Raw genomic sequence first — 23,516 nt, forward strand, 5'->3', positions numbered from 1 at the left:
TTTTTCTGTGTCAAATAGACTAGGTATTATTATATGTTGTGTATTTTTTTTCAGATGAAGAATTCGTTTTGTTCTCCTGTTCATTTGAAACCGACATTGACACCTGTTCTATAAATAATTATGGTGCCATGAAATGGAAAAGAGATAGTGTATGTTTGTTATTAACATACTGTTTTTCTTTTATGTGTTTTTGCAATCAAATAAATGTATACGCGTGAAAGTTAATTTATTTTAATTTGTCTCTAAAATGGAAGAAACATATACTCTTCTCAACGACTATTTTTGTACCTTTTTATTTATGATAAACAGAGTTATGATAATTTACCGCATTTTCTTGCATATGAACTGTCATAGCATTGTCATAATTCAAGGGTTTAAAATTATTCTTCTTAAAAATTGTAATTTTAAGAGTGCATTATAATATTTGTTTAAACATGATCATACAGAATTTGACATATTGTAGCATTTTTCGACTTTGCAATGGCTATTGTAATATAATCATATGACTTGGTTCTAGTCTCCCAGGAAATATATTTTATTATTTTACAATATCAAATTATGTTCATGTACAAATTAGTATATTAAAAATATATATACCACGATTTTAACATCAGTCACGTGATCACTGACTTTTCTTTCCTTGATATATAAAGATAGCTTAATTATACTATTTTGAAATAAATTTATTATGTTAAAAAAGCACAAACCTACATACAAAAAAACCCCTAATTAACATAAATCTACATTTGCTTTGTCCAGACAGAAATTGGTAATTGATTTTATATAATTTATGAGTTTTAAGAGTAAAAACCATGATTGTTTTGTCTACACAAAAATAAATCTAAACGTTATATACGAAATAAGGAAATAACAGATTAATATTTTTCAGAGGGGTACACCAAGTGATGATACAGGGCCATATACAGCCAAAGAAGGTATCCACTATGTATATACAGAAGCCACAAGCCAGTCGGAAGGGGATGAAGGCGTGATGGAAATATCTCTTACAAGCCTAAATCTGAGCAAGTACCGACATTGAGCTTGAGCATTTGCTTACCCGTAATGGAATAATAATATTTGCACTTTAATCATATTAAATTCTGTTTGCTAGTAATATTGCTATATTCTTTATTCAATCACCATGACATTAATATAAATTCAATGAAGTCAATCATGGAGTTGACTCACCTAAGGCCTAAGGGACCTTCCTGGGTAAAGCATTATGTGTACCAATGACGGTACAAATTTGATAACGAAACTAACCAATGTATTTCTTCCAATGATATATGTAATGAAACTATATGATATGATATAGTGATGTATGAAGAGAAAAAAAATCTATGTCAAATTGTTAATTTTTACTTTTGAAAAACAAGAATTTAGTATAGTTTTAATATTGCTAATGAAATCAATATTTATGTTTTTTTATGCATTTGTGTAATCTGTTTTAGTTATTATTTAATAAAGATTCTTAACCACAATTTTAGCAACACACACCTGCTTTCAATTCTATTTTCACATGAGAGGAAGAGATATGGGAGACTTAAATGTCATTATTGAAGAAAAACCTGGATCAGAAATCGTTCGATGGTCAAAAACAGGACATATAAACTCAAACTGGAATCGAGGTTACATATCACTTCCGCCTGATTCTCAAAAGGTATAATGCAGGTCGTCGAACCTAGATACATATGTCCCCCTAGTTAAAAGTATTTGAAATCTTTAATTTGTTTAAGCTTCTGAAATTCGATTCGAAAAAAATTTTTAAGTTATGTATCAAGCATAATATTGGAATCATATACCTCCTCAAAATAACAATGCTTTTCATAAAACTCAAAGGTCCCTTCATTGAAAAAGCATGTACTATCTATGGAAGCAAAACATAATGAAATATGAAAAAAAATGTTTCTCCAGATAAAAATAATAGGAACGAGGGGTGACGGTTATCGATCGGACATCGCTATGGATGATTTCAAAATTTTCCAAGAACATTGCAGTGAGTATCAACTTTGCTATGCTGAAGGGTTGACACAGTGAGCGCGTAAAGTCGCTTTTTAAAGTTATTAAAAATTTATTTTGGTTAACCTTCACTTCCAGGTTGTGAACCATGGAAATATGGACTATTATGCGAAAAATCATGTGACTGCAAAAGAGTAAGTTCTGAGAGCTGTGATAGTAAAAGTGGATCATGTGTATGCCAACCAGGCTGGAGTGGAAAAACATGTAACTGTCGAATGTTGCTAGACAATTGTCATTCAGCGTACTCCTACTGTCATGGTGATCGGTGTTTGTGTAAAGATGGAATTTATAGTAATGGTGTTACCTGTTCAGGTTTGTATTTAAAAGCATGGGAAGGTAAAAAATAAAATCAAAGAGATTTAATATCATAAATGTGATTACTTGAGATATATAGGCAAAGATATATGTAAAGAGACTTTATAAATACATTTGTAAAATTTAGTTGTTCTGATGTTCTTTTTTCTACGTATTCATTCAAAATAAGTAATGTAATATTTATATTCAGTTAAACATATTTATCTTGCATAAAATTCCATAATTTAACCATGCACGCAGTTTAAATTGTTTGATATACAAATGTGTACCATATTTGAATTTAAAAAGGCTTGATTCTGATACGATTTTGTAGGATTAAATGACATCACATATCATTGTGGCTTCGATATGGAAGACAGTTTAGAACAATGTAATATAGAACTAGGACCGATGTATTGGGAAATCAAAGAGGTATATTAATATCTGTTATCCTTATATCATGGTACACGTTATAATATTTTCTGTTTTAGATGAAAATCATATTTTGCTTAGATTTTCATTATATTAGATATGGGTCTGCATATGTTTTATTTGTTTAAGAAACGTTTACAGACTAGATTAAGCATGAATAATTCTTTGTTAATTTTAGACTGCAGAACACATCATTCACGAATGAATATCTTGCTTAATTAGCCTACCAGAACTGATTATTGCTGTCAATCTTTTGTTTTGTGTTAACGGTCTTGTTTTATGTTTTTTGGCTCGAAACATGCTAGATTAATCAGACAAATTTATATTAAAAATATCAGCTGCAGATTTTATTTTAAAGATTATTTTCAAGTTTTTATTAAGTCACCTGAGTCACTCAGGTGACCTATTGCTATCGGTTTTCGTCTGTCGTTGTTCGTCGTGTGTCGACTGTCGTCCGTTAGCAGCTTTACATTTTGACCTCTTGAAAACTACAAAACTACATTTGTTACCATTTTTTAAAACATGCCTTAGAGAGTAAAATAAATTAAGCAATTCAAGACTTAAGGTAGCTCGCGGGTTTACCTGCTTGTGAGAAAACCTACCTTGAAAATTTGTCCACGTGATCCATAGGTTTTACAGTTTTATTTCTAAAATTTATTTAAGATTCGTCTGCGCGGTAATAATGTTATTGTGTTTTAAATACAGTATCATTAATAAAATCAAACAACGCCATTTCAATGAAATATATAGTAACATTTTAACCGAGAAACGCATTACAAAACAATGCTCCAAACTTTTAAACGATTCAGACGAAATTAATCATACTCAACACAAAAACTGAGGAGATAATTATGAATCAATTCATAAAAAAACATCAGTATGTATTCTCGGCCAATTTTTGGCAAAAAAAACTTTAAAGATTTAAAAGATTTCTCAAAACCTTATATTTTCATTACGACGTTAGCCTGACGTCATCATTTCCTTACTTCTTAGAACACCAAAATTGAAATGCATTTATTGACAAGACTAGCTGTTTAACACAATTAGAACATGTAAATGCTTATTAGACATTATTGTGAATGTTATCAAATGCAATTAATGTAAGGCTGTAAAGATACAGAAAATTGCTATTTTTGTGTTTATGAAACTCTAAATCAATCAATGCAAAAATAAAATGCCAGGCAACTACTGACACTACTGAATTCAAAATCCACTGATATTCCCAAATATTGACTGACATTGTCTGACATCCACTGTACATTGACTGTACCTCACTGTACATTTCACTGACTTCCACTGTACCCCACTGTACCCCACTGTATATTTCTACTGAACAGCACTGTATCCCACTGTACACCACTGTACAGTCCTACTGACTTCCACTGTACCCCACTGTACACCACTGTACAGGGCACTGACCAGCACTGTACCCCACTGTACGCCACTGTACCGGGCACTGACCATCACTGTACCCCACTGTACGGCACTGTACCATTAATTTGAGAAAAAATCAGATTTTTAAATCTTTAGTATATTTTTTTTCTTCGATATTTAGTTTTATATATAGCATTTTCATTATGTAACTATACAGATAACTTGACAGAAGAATGTAACAGGTCGTTAAATCTATTAAATACGTTTTCTTTATTAATAAATGTCTATTGTTATTGAATGTTACGATCATAAAATTTTGATAATTCCCTAGCTATAAGGTGAAAATATTGAATTTTACATGTTGAATCTGATTTTTAAAAATTTACATGTCATTATGTTCATTCTGCCAGTCATTCGAAAATACCCCCCCCCCCCCCACCAGCAAGGTTACATAATCATTTCTTATTGATGATATTTGACACAAGCCCTCGTTTAAATGATCGAGTTGTTAATTGTCTGTGTCTCATAAGCTGTGTTTTAGCCACTAAAAACAGTCAATTAAACACAGAATCCACAAAATATATCCATGCTTGTTTTTTTTTTTGTACACATGTCCAAATATCATGACGGCCCGCTTGACTACACAGGTACATTTTGTGCGAGTTAATAGCTCATTTGTTAATTGATTTCTTTTGATTAAAATATTTAAACATACATTGCAAATGTCGGGTTTTAATTTTACAAAATAACACCTACTGCAGAATACATTATAAATTTTCAACATAATCAGTGACATATTAAGCGGTAGTTAACTGTATCATTAATTTCAGCAAGAAATAAAAGGAAGGATTTAAATCAAGGAAGGTTGTAACATGTTGTAATATGCGTAGCTGTACAGTTTTCTTAATATATGATTTACTTTTAAATGTTTAAGAAATAAGATACATGTATATAGAATGCCCTACGCTACACACATTTTTTGTGTAATGAGAGAGAGAGAGAGAGAGAGAGAGAGAGAGAGAGAGAGAGAGAGAGAGAGAGAGAGAGAGAGAGAGAGAGAGATTACAGGTATATCACTTTCTGACAATATTGTATTGGTGTCATTTGCAAGCGCAGAAAAGTTCACAATAAAATCTATGTTGGAAGTGGCGGTTGTGATGCCGTAAGGGATTTTAACGTGCTTATACCTTTCTGACTCGGGGCCTCAAGTTTTAGCACTAGAAAATTCATGAGAGAGAGAGAGAGAGAGGGGAGAGAGAGAGAGAGAGAGAGAGAGAGAGTGTGTGAGAGAGAGATCCATTTATCAGAAATCGATTAGAATAATAAGATATTGATTGCCTATTAAACTGCTTCTTTTACATATCGATTATTTTTCTTTATGTCTTACGTTTATTTTTGCCAACCAACTCCGTGGTTTTAGAAAAATATCTGCAAACTATAAGTCGAAAAATGAAATGTAATTATATGGATAATATCACCCCCACCCCCCTGTTTCTTTCCGAATCCACTTGATACCTCTTGCAGTACTGTGTTATGTCGAAACGATTCATGTTAAGCAATCGGTTATAAAAATTGATGCATTTTTATTAAATTTTGACCTCGATGTGTAATCACTATTACCGGGTAAATAGATAATTATAATAAATCCCACTTTTGTGCAAACATTACATGAAACTAGTCCTACATGTAAGTAAATTATAATAATCTTTTAAGACAGATTTTAAATGACTATGATCCTAATGCACCCAGCAAACATAATGATTTTTTTTAATCAGAAGTGAAAATTCAGATTTTTTGTTTTAACAGTGTATTTCCCCGACGTTTACATCTATTTATTCCTAGGCCCCAACACATATACACAGGTGGTCAGTTTTCACACCTTGACACAGTCACCCGGCCGTGTGTATAGTCTGAGTGAGCCTTTCTGTTAGTTCCGGGTTTTTCGTCGTTCCCAGACAGACAAAAGATTTTTTCCTGTAGACATACACAAAGAAGGAAACAGTACACTGTCGATATAAAATATTACTTTTTAGCGTTGACTTTCAATCATTAAGAATTTTTCAGACTATCATTGAATAACGAACTTCAAATCATTTGAATCCATGAACATTATCCCGAAACTAAAGATAAATACATACTTTAATTTTTTTAATGCCAATATGTAGATTTAGCCGCTGTCAACATTACTACATGTTACCGGTAGTACTTTATTTAAATACTGAAATATTCGTACGTTAGCATGGAGAGAGAGAGAGAGAGAGAGAGAGAGAGAGAGAGAGAGATTTTATAGAAGATTTGAAATGTTTGCTATGATACAATATACTGGTTTCAGTCAATGAAGAAAAAAAACAGAAGAAAAAACGAAAGATCGTATAAAAGGCCAAACTTTTTTACCGGGTGGTAAATCTCAGGTGAGGGCGGGGCTTAATTTCTAGAGGTGTGAAAGCCTCCGGGGCTGGAAATCTACCTGCGATCGTGAACGCTGCTAATCACTATACACATGAAGCAAATATTACACAAGTAATAAATAATTAGTCAGAATTCGTCATAGTTTGAATATCTTTTTGTTTTAATGACCATACGACGCGATTTTATACGGAAATGTCGTCCAAGCACGTGTGTAAAGCACAATTAAAAAAATTCAGTAAACTAATTCTTCTTTAAAGATTTAACTCAGTTCATTGTGTTTAGCACTTGACATTGTTTAAGACGTTAATTTTAACAAATATAATTGTATAAGAAAACCATTCGATCAGTAAAATATTCACTTGAATGTAAAGGCAGCCATTATACGATGACAACTAATGGACTTCGTTTTCCATGGAGTGACGTTTTCGTGCAACAAATTCCAATGGAGTGTATAATCAGTAAATACAGCTTTAATAGCTCATAAGTTTGTTTTAAAAAAGAAAATTTTGTATGCATGTTTTGGGCTGCATGCGCATTCATCGTTGTGAAATTTATTAGGTCATATACATTCAACATGATTCAAAAATAAATTGCGTATTTTCAATTACTGAATGATAAAACTATTTTTCTCATTTATCCGACCCTTACACAATTCACTTATTACGGAAAGAGAAAATAAACATGTTTGCCTATTAATTAAGGTGTCGCTTATAATTGAAGAGATGCTAAAATTAAATTGTGATGCAGCAAAAATATTGCGCGGGGGGGGGGGGGGGGGCTTATGTATGCCTTCCTGACTTTGGAGGAGAATAGTTGCAACATGAGAGAGAGAGAGAGGGGGAAGGAGGGATGGAGTGAAGGAGGGGGTGTATTTTTTCTTATTAAAACTATGTCACTACATGTATATCATGGGAACATTCTTAGCTGTGCAAGAGAAGATACATGTAGATGTATTACGTATACATGTGCTGATAATGAACAGTGTTCAAATTCAAAAGTATATAAATAAAAGTACCGTAATAGGGTGAAATATTATTTGAACACTGTTCGTTATCACCATATTTCATTTTAATTTAACACAATACTTATTTTGATATCAGCGACTGGTGGTGGTGGGGGGGTGAGGATTTATAAATGTTTAACATGTTTAATTTCCGACTTGATTTAATTAATAAAAAAACGCATCTAAAATGATTAATATAAAGAGTATTTCGTTTATTCATACATGTTAGGTTTATAAAAAAATATATTTCAAATGGATTTAATCATCTAAAGACCACAAATACCCTTATAAGGGAATTACATAATATCTTGAACAAGGTGTCAGACTGACAATTTACAAGATTGAATATTGGGACATTCACACCTTTTGATCTACTGAAAGTATGTATACTATACACAGATACTGACTCGCTGATCTTCCTGTGAAGTAAAACTTCAAATACATTTTAAAGTCCAGACCAGTTATCTTCTCTCTTTTGAAAAAAAAGTCAGTATATTGAGCAATATGGTGGAATTTTTTTTATCGTTAAATAAGTTGTCCCTCCTCCACATGTATGTTACATTAAAGTTTTAAAATTCAGATAATTTAAAACTATCTATAAATTGTAATTCATAGTTTTAAATTCTCTTAATTTTAAAACTTTAATGTAACATATATACTAATATTTATTTGACAATATTGATTAAATGAAATTCATTGTAAAAAAAACTAGATATTTAGTTACTAAAACATTGATTTTGAAATATATAAAAGTATTTCCCCTTTTTACTGAATAAGTTGCTATATTTTGTATGATAATTGGATTCCGAGTTTTTAGATAAATACATGCGTGGATCGGAGGATGGGGGGGGGGGGGGTCAAAGGATAATTTAATTTTTTTTAAACTTACATAGTACAACTATCCAAAATATGTCTAAGCTCCCCCAGAAAATAAGTATCCCTGCCCTTTCCCTGGAAAGAATTCTGACCGCCCATGTAATTATATATGAACTTAAAGAAATAGAAGCCCATTTTATCTCTTGTAAGCAATAGGAAAGAATCAAAACAAATCCAGATTTTGGTCTCAAATAAAGTAAATATTCAATTCATAATAACTTATAAAAACATACTAGGTACAGTGGGTTACAGTGTTGTACAGTATTTGTCAGTACCCTGTACAGTGGTGTACAGTGGGGTACAGTGCTGGTCAGTGCCCCGTACAGTGGTGTACAGTGGGGTACAGTGCTGGTCAGTGGGTAGGTACTGTGCTGTCCAGTGGAGTACAGTGGAGTACAGTGGCTCTGTACAGTGGAGTACAGTGGGATACAGTGTGGTACAGTAGCTCTGTACAGTGGGTGTACAGTGGATTTAAAGTAGGGTACAGTGGTTATACAGTAGATGTCAGACAATGTCAGTCAATTTTTGGGAATATCAGTGGATTTTGAATTCAGTAGTGTGACATTATAAGTAAGTAATCGAATAAAGCAGTTATCTCAAGCCATAAGAAATTTAAGAATTTAATCGGTAGTACAGATTACGGAAGTTATAATTGTAAAAAAAAAAAAAGCGAAGTTAATGCATACATTCTATTTTAAAACAATCTTTATCTTTATAGAACAAAATGTGACAATGTATGTGACATCTTTAAATTTTCAGCACTTGATATTATAAATCTTTGTATAAACAGTCATAAACCGCATATAAGCTTTTTAAAATATTAACTTTTATACTTCTAAATATCTCATTTGTCATTTAAAAAAAAATTATGAGTTCACTATGACGGTCAACTCTTTACGTCGATTCCTATTGTGACGTCAGCAAACCCGCGAGCTACGTTAAATCATATCTTGGGTCTCTTGGGGAAAAAACTAAATACACTGTAATGAATTTTAAGAGGCATTTAAGGATGACGTTTACCCAGAATGAAAAAAAATTCCACTGATGATAATGAAAAACCAACTACTGTGTGTTGTAGACCTTACATGGTAGTGTTATTCTTCACTTTCAAATAAGTAGGTCAATGACCTACTTTTGAGTTAATGGCCATTGAATATTTTTTGAAAATTGAAGAAAAATCCATAAAAATTTTACTTTATGATTGAAATTTTCTTCATTGTGAAAATAATACAAATTGCTTAATTCTTTGACAAATGAAATACAGTTTATGAATGGTAGTGACATTAAATAGATACAAAGAATTAAGTTTTCATTCACAATTTTTTAGGGTATTCTAGTCCGAATTTCCTCTATTAGTTTTCAAATTAATACCCATTTTTGATTCAAAATAACAAAAAAATGAATGATGATAATGCTGAAACATTTATAGTATTAAACTAAGTATAATCACCTTTCTCTCCTGGCATAAAATATATATGAGGTCAATGATCAAAATTTTGAGATATGGTGTCTTTTATCATTTTAAGCATTTTTCAATATTTTTGTAATGTGTGCCATACGAAAATCTAAACGAAAAAGCAAGATAAAACCAACAGAAAATATGCAAAATTATGTTGACTAACAAATAAAATCTTAACTTTAAATATTATAGTACTACCAAAAATATTTCAGTGAAAAACCAGATCTGAAAAATTTAATCCGAATTTCCTCTGCTTTGCTAAAAGTCAAACTTTGTCAGAGCCTAATTCCATAATTTAGTAAAAATGTCGATTGTTATGTCAATAATAGTTCATTTCATAAATAATTTTTGTATTTAAAACAAATTTTACTCATTAAATTGAACTTTTTAACAATCCGGATTTGAGAACTCAAACCCTGAGTAAACAACGTCCTTAACCAAAAAATTCGAATTTTTTTCTAACTAAAAGTCAAATTAATTATTGTGAAATGTCTCCTACAGTTATCCTGTGTACATACTTTAGAACTGTTGACATCAGCTAGGTGTAAAAAGTACTTGTATTTAGTCCCTTTGTCTTAATTTTAGTGTGGAACAAAATAATAAACTTAAGCTCTTTTTTCCTTGCCATTGATGTGTATTCGCTGCACAGCCTTGAAGTCAATATCAAATTAACCGTCGTTATCAGATTATATCCCTTGGTAAATTTAACATATCTATATTTCAACTCAATCACTTGTGAAACTTGATCAAAAATAAGTCACAGTAAATATAAAAATGTACGGCGGCGTGGAAGGGCCAGATGAAAAAATAAAAAATTCTTATTTGTTCGGACAAATAAGTTATTTGTTCGGACGAATTACGATTTGTTCGGACGAATAAGTTATTTGTTCGGACGAATTACGATTTGTTCGGACGAATTAGGATTTGTTCGGACGAATAAGTTATTTGTTCGGACGAATTAGGATTTGTTCGGACAAATTAAATATTTGTTCGGACAAATAAGTTATTTGTTCGGACGAATTAGGATTTGTTCGGACGAATTAGGATTTGTTCGGACGAATAAGTTATTTGTTCGGACGAATTAGGATTTGTTCGGACGAATTAGGATTTGTTCAGACAAATAAATTATTTGTTCGGACGATTTAGGATTTGTTCGGACGAATTATGATTTGTTCGGACGAATTAGATATTTGTTCGGACAAATAACTTATTTGTTCGGACGAATAAGGATTTGTTCGGACAAATAAGTTATTAATAGTGGTACATGTATGAGAGAGAACGAGAGAGAGAGAGAGAGAGAGAGAGAGAGAGAGAGAGAGAGATATGTCATAATCATGGATACATAAATGTGAAAAGTCTAATCAGTTTACATGATCATGCGCGGATCCAGAAAAATTTACCGGGGTAGTGGTGGTGGTGGTGGTGGTGGGGGGTCTGATAGATAGTTTTGTTTGCGGGGTGGGGGTGCAAGGCCCCCCGACCACCCTGGCTCTAGATCCGCGTATAGATGTATGCCAACTGTAGGCAGCGCAGGTTTTTTCTTTGCTAACTATAAGTTTTATTTCGCGCAATGCCAGAAGAAATGATTCCACTAGTCATAATTATATGATTCCGCAGGTGGATTTCGATTGTCGATGTTTATATTGAAAATGTAGTCATTCTCCTGTTTACTTGGGACAGTGGACATACGAAATTATCTTTCGCCTTAACTTTATACATATACATGTATACGATCAAAGTTAACTGATAACATACATCTAACAGATCCGCGCATGATCATGTAAACTGATTAGACTTTTCACATTTATGTATCCATGATTATGACATCTCTCTCTCTCTCTCGTTCTCTCTCACACATGTACCGAACAAATCCTAAATCGTCCGAACAAATAACTTATTTGTCCGAACAAATCCTAATTCGTCCGAACAAATCCTAATTCGTCCGAACAAATATCTAATTCGTCCGAACAAATCCTAAATCGTCAGAACAAATAACGTATTTGTCCGAACAAATCCTAATTCGTCCGAACAAATATCTAATTCGTCCGAACAAATCGTAATTCGTCCGAACAAATAACTTATTTGTCCGAACAAATCCTAATTCGTCCGAACAAATCCTAATTCATCCGAACAAATAACTTATTTGTCCGAACAAATCCTTATTCGTCCGAACAAATCCTAATTCGTCCGAACAATATCTAATTCGTCCGAACAAATCGTAATTCGTCCAAACAAATAACTTATTTGTCCGAACAAATCCTAATTCGTCCGAACAAATCCTAATTCGTCCGAACAAATATCTAATTCGTCCGAACAAATCGTAATTCGTCCGAACAAATCCTAATTCGTCCGAACAAATAACTTATTTGTCCGAACAAATATCTAATTTGTCCGAACAAATCGTAATTCGTCCGAACAAATAACTTATTCGTCCGAACAAATCGTAATTCGTCCGAACAAATCGTAATTCGTCCGAACAAATAACTTATTCGTCCGAACAAATCGTAATTCGTCCGAACAAATAACTTACTTGTCCGAACAAATAAGAATTTTTTATTTTTTCATCAGGCCCTTCCACGCCGCCGTAAAAATGAACATGTATAATTTGATTTTTTTTTTATCAGAAACTGCAAGTTAAGTTTATTTTTCTGAGTTAATGCCTGTGTCGGGTACTCCGACCATCGATTTGTTTATCCACGGTTGTAAACAAATATATCAAATATTTTTTGAAATGTTTTTTTGTTTAATTATTTGTTGGGGTTTCTTTAATGTTTTTGAAAATTTTCAGCCTAATTTTTCACTTAAAAAGGAAAGCATTCGAGTTGTCTCAATAATTTCCGAACAAGCCTTGCATGTTTTATTTCTATGAAATCTACTTTAATTTCTTGTGCAATGTATGCCTGTTAGCATTTTAAATGAAACTGTAAATATTATATTTGATTGAGCATGCAATGCCTGCAGGTGTCTTTTTACCAAAAGTTTACAATTTTAGGCCCCTGAAGCTAGGGTGTAAATAATGCAAGATTTTCCTGACCCTTGCCTCCTCCCCCTCCCCAATGCCTGGACTACTGATTGATGTTTGCAAACGCCAAATAAAAATGGGGCACTAGTTGGAGGAGTCGTGCCTTATTGTTTAAACTCAAAATTAAAGCTTACGAGAAACTCTCAGCGAGGTCAATCTAAGGGCTTTGGTTCTCAGGTGTACGCCAAGGCCTATGAGCTTCTTGAATACGTTTTAAGTGACACATCATTTTGAGCTCAAAAGTTTTGAGAATTGAGTAAAATTATATTCAGATGTTCTGTTTTATGCAATAACATTATATAATACACATATTTCACATTTCTTTTACCAATTGTTTTGAATAAATATAATTATTATTTACATAAAAGGATTCCGATGAATCCTTAGACGACGGATACCATCTTGATAACAACCGCTTTCTGATGACCAAAGTCTCGATCTTTTCTCCTGAAAGTTTCTTTTTGTTTTCCATCAACAATATCAGCGTAGGTGAGTAGTCAGTAAATATTTTTATATAAAACTTTTTTACATAACAATGTACAGCAATCTTTTAAATGAAAATGTAATGCGTGTTTTTAGACCGAGAGAGTTGTCTACAGGCGAAATACTTTATCAACTATGAAAAAGAGCAAATGTTAAGAATTCAGGTAGTAAAAGACAACAACCTTCTGAATAACATATTGTTCCAAGGGAAGGGGTGGTCAACAGCACGTGTTCCTCTGAACGCTTCGTCCAATATGAAGGTACATTAATATTAATGTGGTTCAAATATTCATGAATACAAATCTTTGCACAATTAACAAAATCACTAATCAACTGATTAAAAAGTTACATAACACGATTGTAAAAAGTTTTCCTTTTATTGAAAACCCAAAATGGAATAGAAAAATGTTTAGTAAAGGAATTGTGTTACACAGTCAGTTCATACTAACAACTCTGATTTACTGAATAAACTTATTACTATTTTGGAGATGGTTGACGACAGTTGTTTGTTATTGTCATTTTTTTTTCATTTTAATATTTTGATGAAGTAAAATAAGATAATACTGTCAAAGACCAATCCCACACCAAATTTAGTTTGTATCAAAATTTTCTTCACCTGAGCATCTATGCATTAGAAAAATAAAATACTTTTTACATCCTTACCCGTACAGACAAAAATAAAAACGCTGTTTTAAAAATAATTTGCTAAGGATTTTTTGTAGATTTATTTCATTGGATATTCGAGCAGGAGTTCTCCTATTATGATAGACGACATTATCATCACGGCTAAATCTTGTGGTAACTATTAGTATTACACATGTATTCCATTTTCTTTTAATGATCAATTGCCAACAGTAATTAGGGCAAATTTTGTTTGCGCTACAGTTGGCTGCAGTCCATGGTACTACGGAGCAAATTGTGAAAAAATGGCAGAGTGTAATCGTGACAACACGGTTTCGTTTGGTGACAGAGGAGAGTGTCACTGCAAGACAAATTGGTTTGGGGACAGGTGCAGCTGTTCCAAAATAGAAAACGACACTTGTTTTAGAGATGGAGAGATATGCAGGAACGGACAATGTACATGTAAAGACGGTTACACCAGAGCTGGAACAGGTTGCAGAGGTAAGTACTGTTTCTATATTCTTATAAGGAATAGAGAATTATAAATGTAATAAATATATTATAAAACGTGTGATATGTGTTATTTTTTTTAACGGTTTCATCTTTTTTAATCAAATCTTTATTCTCATCGTAATTATGAATATTGTTCTTTAAAGCTGAACACTACTTAAATAAGGCATTGTTAGCCATATTTCTCTTTCATCACCGCTATTACTTCAATACCTTGTCGCAGACATCTAGGCAGTTTAAAGTACTTCGCTCTACATGTACATATGAAGATGTCGCCGCGTTAATCGCGGTTAAATTATCAAATTTGACACTCTTCTGCCAAGCCAGGGGGAATTCAAACTAAAATAAACAGGTACAAACATCATTTACAAACAGAAAATATACATAAAAAGGACTTAATGCACGAAATCTCAGACCACGGGAGCAGGAATACAACATTTAGGCCACTAGTATCAGGTGTGCAATCGGTAATGAAATTGAAGGGGTTATATTACTGTATGGCAGTGCCTATTTATGAGCGTTGCTCAGCTTTAAAATACGCCCGAACAAGTTGATTGACATAAGATTGTAGTTAAATATGTAATGTATGGTTTGTTTTTATTTAGATATTGATGAATGTAAATTTCTCTGCAAAAGTCAAGCACAGGAGTGTACAAATACTGATGGATCGTATACATGCGTGTGTAAAAATGGCGCTCTTGGAGATGGAAACATATGTTCAGGTATGCATGATGATTGATTCAAATCATATTCTACAAATGTAACTGTAAGAAAAAGTTTAAAAGTGTATACACTCAACAAAACCTTTAAGTGTTTACCCAGTATAATAGTTTTACTGTATAAAATAAGTACATCCATTTGTCTTGTCGTCTGTGGGGGAGACTGCAGGTTTAAATCTTTGCGAAATATCGCTTTCCGGTTTGATTGAACATGCTCCGAGCTTTTGGGTTGTTTTAGTTGCCAATGATAACGACGTTAGACTTATCAGAAAAGAAAAATTTTATCCAGATAACGTTTCTTTCAAATTGCCTACTATTGTGAACAATGTTGAGGACAAAATAAACAGGGGTTTAAAGCGAGTACAGCATGTCGTAGAAACAATGCAGACACCAATATCCCAGCGATTTGGCTGGGTTTTATTTCATTTATCATTTTATCCATGTTAATTTTTTTCCTGTTTAAACTATCACCAGAGACATCATTATACGCAACCGCAGAAAAATATCATTTAATGTTTTGACGTTTAATCACGGGTAATTGATTTAAATCGGTGTTGTCTTGTTTTATCTGTGCTATTGATTAAAAGACATGTCAGCTACGAAATGTTGAAAATTTCAGTTTATTTCATTTCTTAATATTTAAATTGTATTTATGAAAGTGAACACTTAGACGTTTTGTTGAGTGTATTGTATCAATATTTTCGGAGCCTCCTTTACATAGAATTTGTTGCACGCCGAAATTGATTTTGTCCTCTATTAAAACTATTTTAAGATTCGGATCTTGCTCTCATTAATGGAACATCGCCACAAGAAGGTACTCTTGTAATTTGGAAACAAGGTGCTTGGGGAGCGCTCTGTATGGACTTTGATTTGTTCACTGGCATCACAGCTTGCAATACCATGTTTAAAGACATGTATGTTCAACTACATCAAATAAAACAAAACATATTCCAGTTATTTTTAAAAAAAATTATATTTGTACTTTAATTTACATTTAAACTGACTTTATATTTTTATTCAGCTTTTGTATTCACATGTCCCTCTTTCTGCCAAAATTTGAGTTTGTACACTTGTTTCATCTTTTAAACTCCTTTTATTATGAAGCCACATGGTGACTGTTTTTATAAATGAAAACTTGATCAAAACAACTTGGTCAAAACATCCTTTTAAAAATATATTAAGCAAACATACGATAAAATAAACAGGACAAAAAAGTAAATACCGGTATATAACTTGATATGTTGCATAAGAGGGTTTCAGAAAGTTTTTAGCTATTTAAATACGTATTTGTTAGCCTTTTTTAAAATTCAAAATACCAACAAAGCCTTTTTTTGAACATATATTCTATAAATGATATACTAATGATTGATTAGACCAAATAGTGTGAGTGATATTTTTACATGTTGTTTAACATACCGCTAAGTGCAATTAGGAAAATATATATGACTGCTTCATGTTGTGCAATGGTGCATAATTGAGTTACATGTGTATATTTTATCTTTTATTTAAAGATGTCCTTTTAGGTTCAGAGGAAAACGAAAACATGTGCCTTTTTTATACATAACCCTTGTAGTAACTCTTGTTTGTTATCATTTAGATTCGGTGTATATATCACAAAAAGAGGAAATTACCGCTCTACCAATGGAGTTGCCTACACTTCTCCAAAATGTAACCGTAGAGGGACTTTTGACTTTGAAAATTGCGATGTTACTTTTGAACCTTGTGATACGGAAAAAGATGCATTATATTTAAATTGTGGAGGTAAATTGTTTTGCCACTACCTTTGGTACTTATTTTTCATCAGAATCTTATTTAGGTTGGTACATGTTCAAATTAAGTCTTTTGCCTGAAAACATTCCTCTCCCTTTTTGTTTTTGCATCAGTTTTATTATCTTTATTTAGAGCGAAGGAAAAAGAAAATATGTACTTAATATATTTCTTTAAGTTCTAAAAAAGACCAGTTGTGTATACCTTTAACATTTAATTGTACAACTGATATTTAAAATTTTAGAAATGGATGAGAATTTTTATATGTGATGTATTTTGAACACCTAACTATGTAAAGGTTGATACGCGGCTTCACGAGGACACACTGCGCTCGCCAGTAGCAGTCTTATTGCAGCCATTTTATGCATGGGCTTTGTTTTTTTTTATTATATGATTAGATTACGGTTTGATTGGAAGTGACGGTAATTAGATAAACAATTAACATATTCTGAGATAAATATGCTCTGGTCAAAGTTTTTAGTGATAGCAAAAATGATAGTGTTTGATAAAACAATACTCTTCATTAAACATAAATACTAAATACTGAAAATATATATTTTGTACTTTGGCACTATATAGCATTACAGACCAAGTGGGTCCCTGGCACCCAAGGTGATCCATATCTAGAGGGCCTCTTCGGAGGTACTATCTCGGATTTGGATGTATGATGAAATGAAAATTGCTGTAAAGGTTAACTTGAGGTTAATACACAAAGATTGGGCAAATGAGTAATCAATTTAAACTCCCTATTCAAAAAGGTCTGTCCAAGCATCAATGATATAATATGGGCAATTGAGTGAAACAATGCAACAAATTATAAAATTACTAGGTCAATGTACGGTCGTCTTCCTTTTAGGGGATTTTATGATTCATATAATTGTCGTAGATTAAGAGTTATATTTTGTAAAAAAAATCTTGCTTTATTGTGAGATATAAGTAAAATATATAATGATTGAATGCAAGGACGCCGTTGTGTAATAATTTTGATTTATTAAGTTATCTTTGACAAATAAATTGAAAGCATTGTTGAACAAAAAATTGAAATGGCATGTAAAAACCCCCCAAAAAGGGGTAATTAAGGTTTGCATTCGATAGTAATATAAGTACGTTGTAAAACAATGATGGATATAAGAGCAAGAGAATTTATCTTTAAAGTTAATGTTAAGTTGTCATATTCAACTGTTTTAGTATGCGGTGGAAAGTACACTTCCGAGTTTGGACTCGTTGAGCCGCCTCCACAACTACCTGGAAACACACTATGTTCCTTTTTGTTGTCACCAACCGATGCCAAAACTATTAACGCCACATTTATCACATTTTCATTTGGTTCAACGGGTGAAAGTCGATCCAAACGATTTTACAAATCATGTCAAGACACCGACACTTATATTGAGGTATTTAGATCTTTATGATGTTAACTATTACTTAAATAAGCAAGTTAAGTAATTTACAGAAAAATAAAGCAGAGCGATTTATATCGGTTAGTTTATCTGTAAATTTTTGATAATCAAGCCTCGATATAAACATAAAGTATATACTAACCGTTTTTTAAATACTTGGACAATGGCCAATTTAATGACTGCATGTATAGTGTAGTGTAAGAGTAATTGTCCTCTTGATTCTCTGTACAATTGCTATTTTGTAAGTAGGTTTAAGTTCATCAACCATTGGACGATAGGTATTATGTTCTTCAATTATAAACCAAACCTGTTACATTACATATATATTGAATTTGTGTTCACGTAGTTATATTTTAATGAGGAATCCATTACTTTTGAATACACTTTTTGTCTGCCATTACTGATGGTTCTTGGAGAGGTTTCTTATTTTGGCTATTATTTAGGATTTCATCTCGCTTTATTCTTGTCCAGAAATACAAAAAAAAAAAACCCTTTACGTTACAGTTATTTCATATTCATGTCCTTTTGTACTTTCTATACAAGTATCAAGTTATCATCTCATTATTAATATGAAAGGGGTCGAGAGGATATCTTGGTCCAGAGTATAAAAAAGACTGGCAGAATATATATTGTTAGCTCACCTGATCTGAAAACTCAATTCAGCTTTTCTGATCACTTTTGTCCGGCGTCCGTCTGTCCTTCCGTCTGTTGTCTGTAAACTTTTTAGCTCACCTGCGCTAAAAGATTAAGTGAGCTATTCTGATCGCATTTTGTCCGTCGACCGTCCGTCCGTCTGTTAACTTTTACATTTTGAACTTGAAAAAATAAAACAACTTGGCCAATTTCAACCAAATATGGCACAAAGCATCCTTATGGTAAGGCAAATAAAAATTGCAGAAATGAAAGACCTATCTTTATTCAAAGCGAAGAAAACCTCGAAACTGTAGAAAAGGGGGGGGGGTGCATTTTAAAAAATCTTCTTATCAAGAACTACTGAGTCAAATTCAACGTTTTTTATCATGAATTATCCTTATATATATATATTATATCGTCATCCATATCTCAAAAACCTCTTTGAAGCAGCCATTTTGAACGTATGAGAAATGGGTCAATCTGACAAAAATGAAAATGGTTGTTGTGGAACAGTTTGCGTGCGAAAGGAATATTTGAAACATGAAAGATACATTAATGCCGATTTTGTGAAGTAAATTGAGATTAGATTTTCCAATGCGTTGACATTTTCACCTTTGACGGTGGTTTTAGCTTGTTTTGATTTTCGTCTCTTTTTCATGAATAACGGTTTATTACTTAGGGGAACTATCGCGTGTATTTTGTAATTTTTACGTATCAATCAAATATAGACATCGGAAAATAAGACAGCTGACTGTTACTTGCGGAAAATAAGATACATTAACAGGTAGGGTAGTTTAACAACTAAAATACAAATTCGAATGGTAATACAGTATGGTCTTTGCGTAATAGTTGATTTGTCAGTGTTTTCTCTTGTCTATTCAGTCTAAACGGAAATTAATTTTGCTGATGGAAATACTAAGTGTGTGTACATGTAGCAGAGACATAAATAATTGTTAGCTCACCTGAGTTGAAATATACAGAGAAATATCTTTAAAAATATTTTTCTCAAAAATCAAGTCGCCAGAAAAGCTGTAACTTGTGTTGAAGCATCCTCAAGTAGTGTAGATTCAAGCTTGTCCAAACCATGATTGGGGGGGGGGGGGGGTACGGTGGGGATCAAATTTTTAGTAATAAGTGTATAGAGAAAAATCATTAAAAAATCTTGTTCTCAAAAACCAGTTAGCCAGAAAAGCTGTAACTTGTGTAGCTGCAGGTCTATAGCTCCCGGTCTAAAAAAAATTCGGATGGACGACCAGATCCAGGACCAGTCGAGAGCTACAGACCCGCAGCTATAACTTGTGTGGAAGCATCTTCAGATAGTGTAGATTCAATTTTTTTCAAATCATGATCCCCGGGGGTAAGGTGGGGCCACAATAGGGGGGGGGGTCGAAATTTTTACATAAGATACATTAAAAAAATCTTCTCAACAAAAACCAGTAGGCCAGAAAAGCTGTAACTTGTTTTGAAGCATCCTCAGGTAATGTAGATTCAATTTGTTCAAACCATGTTTTCAGGGGGTAGGGTGGGGCCACCATGGTGGGGGGAGGGTCAAATAATGTTGGTGCGTGTAATTCGGTACGATCTCTACGTAATGGTTGATTAATGCAACATGTTCTATAAGATGCTCAGCAATATCAATCTAAACGGAGATAATTTTCGCTACTAGAAATATATAACTAAAGTATATATGTGATGAAATTTTTTTAAGTTTTCTCTTGTTTTAATTGTTTACAAATTCCTATAATTTTACTAACCTGCGAGTCAAGCTTCGAGTTATAAGAAGGATACAGATCTTTGCGCACAATAATACTATACGTTTGTACACAATGATTAGGTCATGCTTTAGTTTGTTTATATTTTAAATGCAGCTATGCTTAAGTTGAAAGTTGAATATCTTAAGTTGAGTGTAATAAACTCATGTAAACAAAAACATGACTGAAACCAAGCTATGTATCTTGCTTATAATTCTACGATTGACGCTGAAATTTTGGTTGATCAATAGAAATGTCTTGCTATTAGGATGATATGCTGTAACTACTTTCTGGTGCCCCTTCTTCAACGATGAATTGCATAAAATCTACACAAATTTTTGATAGTTTTTCGAACACATATGAAAATATTGGATGGGCCTTGGTACAATAGAGCGACATGACTGTCAATACAGTAATTTGAATTATAGCTCTTTAACATTTGTGACAACATTTTTCAGTTAAGTTAATTCTTCAACCAAGTGAGTAAGGATATGAAACTTCATAAAAAATGAATTCATGCCTGGTAAATGACAGTTGTCTATAATGGAGAAGGCTAATTACATTTTTTAATGTTTTTAATTTGAGGAATTGAGCGCATTCATTCTGGTGCATTGAGGTACACTTTTCTTCTTTCACATATAATTATTTTTAAAAAATATAATAAGTAGTAGAGGGAGAAAATGTACTTTTATGCTCTCATGTATTTTAATCGTTTTATAAACTGATGGGGGGTGGGGAGGGGTGGCGCTAAAATAAAGGGGACTGAAAGTTAACCGTGAACACCAACTGAAATTTTAGTTATTTATATTGCATATGGTCTTTTTTCAGTAAAAATGGTATTCCATAAAGGTAAATATGTCAAAGATTAAGTATGTGCAAAAATAAGTGAAAATTCGGACATTCATTTTTGGTTAATCTACCGAGGGGCCACATGGCACAATATAACCCAAGTGTTGCTCAGGTGAGCGATGTGGCCCATTGGGCCTCTTGTTACATTTTCGATTACTTCTCCTGAACAACTTGATCAATTTCAACCATACTTGGCACAAAATATTATTGGGTAAAGGGGATTCACTTTTGTCAAAATAAAGGGCCACACCCTATTTGAAGGGGAAATAATTAGGATTTATTGAAAATTTGATGATATACTTTAAAAATCTTGTTCTCAAAAACCATTTGGCCAGGAAAGCTAAAACTTGTGTGGAAGCATCCTCAGAAAGTGAAAATTCATTTTTGTTCAAATCATGGTCTCCGGGGGTAAGGTTGACCCACAATGGGGAGTCGAAGTTTTACATAGGAGTATACAGAGTTCATCTTTAAAAATCTTCTGCACAAAAAACATTTGGCAAGAAAAGCTGAAACTTGTGTGGAATCACCCTCAAATAGTTAAGATTCAAGCTTGTTCAAATCCCCAGGGGGTAATATGGGACCACCAAGGGGGAGGGGTGGTCAAAGTTTTACATATGAGTATAGAATTAAACTTTCAAAATTTACTTCTCAAAAACCAATTGGCCAGAAAAGCTGAAACTTGTGTGGAAGCATCCTTATATAGTTTAGATTTAAGTCTGTTCAGATCATGGTCCGGGGGGTAAGGTGGGGCCACAATGGGTGGAGGGGGTCGAATTTTACATAGGAACATATAGAGTTAAGCTTTAAAAATCTTCTTGTCAACCACCATTAGGGCAGAAAAGCTGAACTTCGTGTGGAAGCATCCTTAGATAGTGTAGATTCAAGTTTGTTCAAATCATGGTCCCCAGGAGTAAGGTGGGACCACAATGGGGGGGGGGTTGAAGTTTTAACTAGAAATATATAGAGTTAATCTTTGGAAATCTTCTAGTCATATACCATTATGTACGAAAAAATGAATCTTGCGGGGAAGCATCTTCAAATAGTGTAGATTCAAGTTTGCTCAAATCCTTGTCCCTGGGAGTAAGGTGGGGCCTCAATGGTGGGGGGGGGTTCAAAATTTTAAATAGGAATATAAAGAATTTTTTAATTTTAAATCTTCTACTCAGAACACGACTGACCAGAAAACTTGTGTGAAGTATCATCAGGTAGGGTAGATTCAAGTTTGGTCAAATCATAATCCTCGATGGTAGGATAGGGTGTAATGGGGACCGGTCAATCTTTTTTTAATAACGCCATTTTCCTAGAAAAAGTGCAACATTAGTGAAGGTAACCTTAGATAGTGTAGATTCAAATTCGTCAAAGTCATATTTTTCATGAGTAAGATGGAGCCATATGGGGGAAGGGTCCAATTTTACAAAGAAACTCAAATGTTATAATATATGGTTGAACTTATATGAAAGCATTTTAACATATTTTGGATTTTTTAAAATTGTTTAGACTTTGGCGTTTGGATAATTCTTTGGCTTCACAGGTTTGATGTAGGTTTATATCCCATTTGATTTAAATCTTCCTGAGAACTGTAAGGCTCACTATGTAAAAAGACTATACTGTGACAAAAAAGGATCAATGATAAACAGGATATCCAGAGAAAAAAATATTTTTTAAATACAGGATCTGTGAATTTTCATTGTCCTATATTTTTTGGTATATTTAAGAAATAAACAACGTTATTTAGTGAACATGGCGTTATGAATAACGATTGCTCTGCTGGCATATTTCATGATGCGCGCTAGCGCATCATGGAAAGTATGCCAGCAATTGCTATTCATAACGCCATGTTCACTAAATAATCGTTGTTTATTACTTATATTTGCATTTTACCACTCGCAAATACC

The 23,516-nt window shown here is 32.9% G+C and overlaps 1 protein-coding gene across 2 annotated transcripts in view; it reads left to right on the forward strand.

Annotated features, from left to right (window-relative positions):
• Positions 1-23,516, forward strand: part of LOC128180917 (uncharacterized) — a 123,175-nt gene that overhangs the window by 60,761 nt on the left and 38,898 nt on the right. The window contains exons 41-54 of one of the 2 annotated variants that reach the window (XM_052849130.1): positions 55-149; positions 890-1,022; positions 1,488-1,660; positions 1,915-1,996; positions 2,098-2,331; positions 2,648-2,745; positions 13,257-13,377; positions 13,468-13,631; positions 14,094-14,169; positions 14,257-14,493; positions 15,108-15,224; positions 15,994-16,135; positions 16,819-16,982; positions 17,233-18,124. In XM_052849130.1, the coding sequence (XP_052705090.1) occupies positions 55-149; positions 890-1,022; positions 1,488-1,660; positions 1,915-1,996; positions 2,098-2,331; positions 2,648-2,745; positions 13,257-13,377; positions 13,468-13,631; positions 14,094-14,169; positions 14,257-14,493; positions 15,108-15,224; positions 15,994-16,135; positions 16,819-16,982; positions 17,233-17,258 (1,862 nt within the window). In that variant the 3' untranslated portion in view covers positions 17,259-18,124. Of the gene's footprint in view, positions 1-54; positions 150-889; positions 1,023-1,487; positions 1,661-1,914; positions 1,997-2,097; positions 2,332-2,647; positions 2,746-13,256; positions 13,378-13,467; positions 13,632-14,093; positions 14,170-14,256; positions 14,494-15,107; positions 15,225-15,993; positions 16,136-16,818; positions 16,983-17,232; positions 18,125-18,176; positions 18,383-23,516 lie in introns of those variants that run through there. The other variant, XM_052849122.1, reaches the window with a different exon arrangement.

The sequence above is a fragment of the Crassostrea angulata genome, chromosome 1 (genome assembly GCF_025612915.1).
Source record: "Crassostrea angulata isolate pt1a10 chromosome 1, ASM2561291v2, whole genome shotgun sequence".
Classification (NCBI taxonomy): Eukaryota; Metazoa; Mollusca; class Bivalvia; order Ostreida; family Ostreidae; genus Magallana; species Magallana angulata.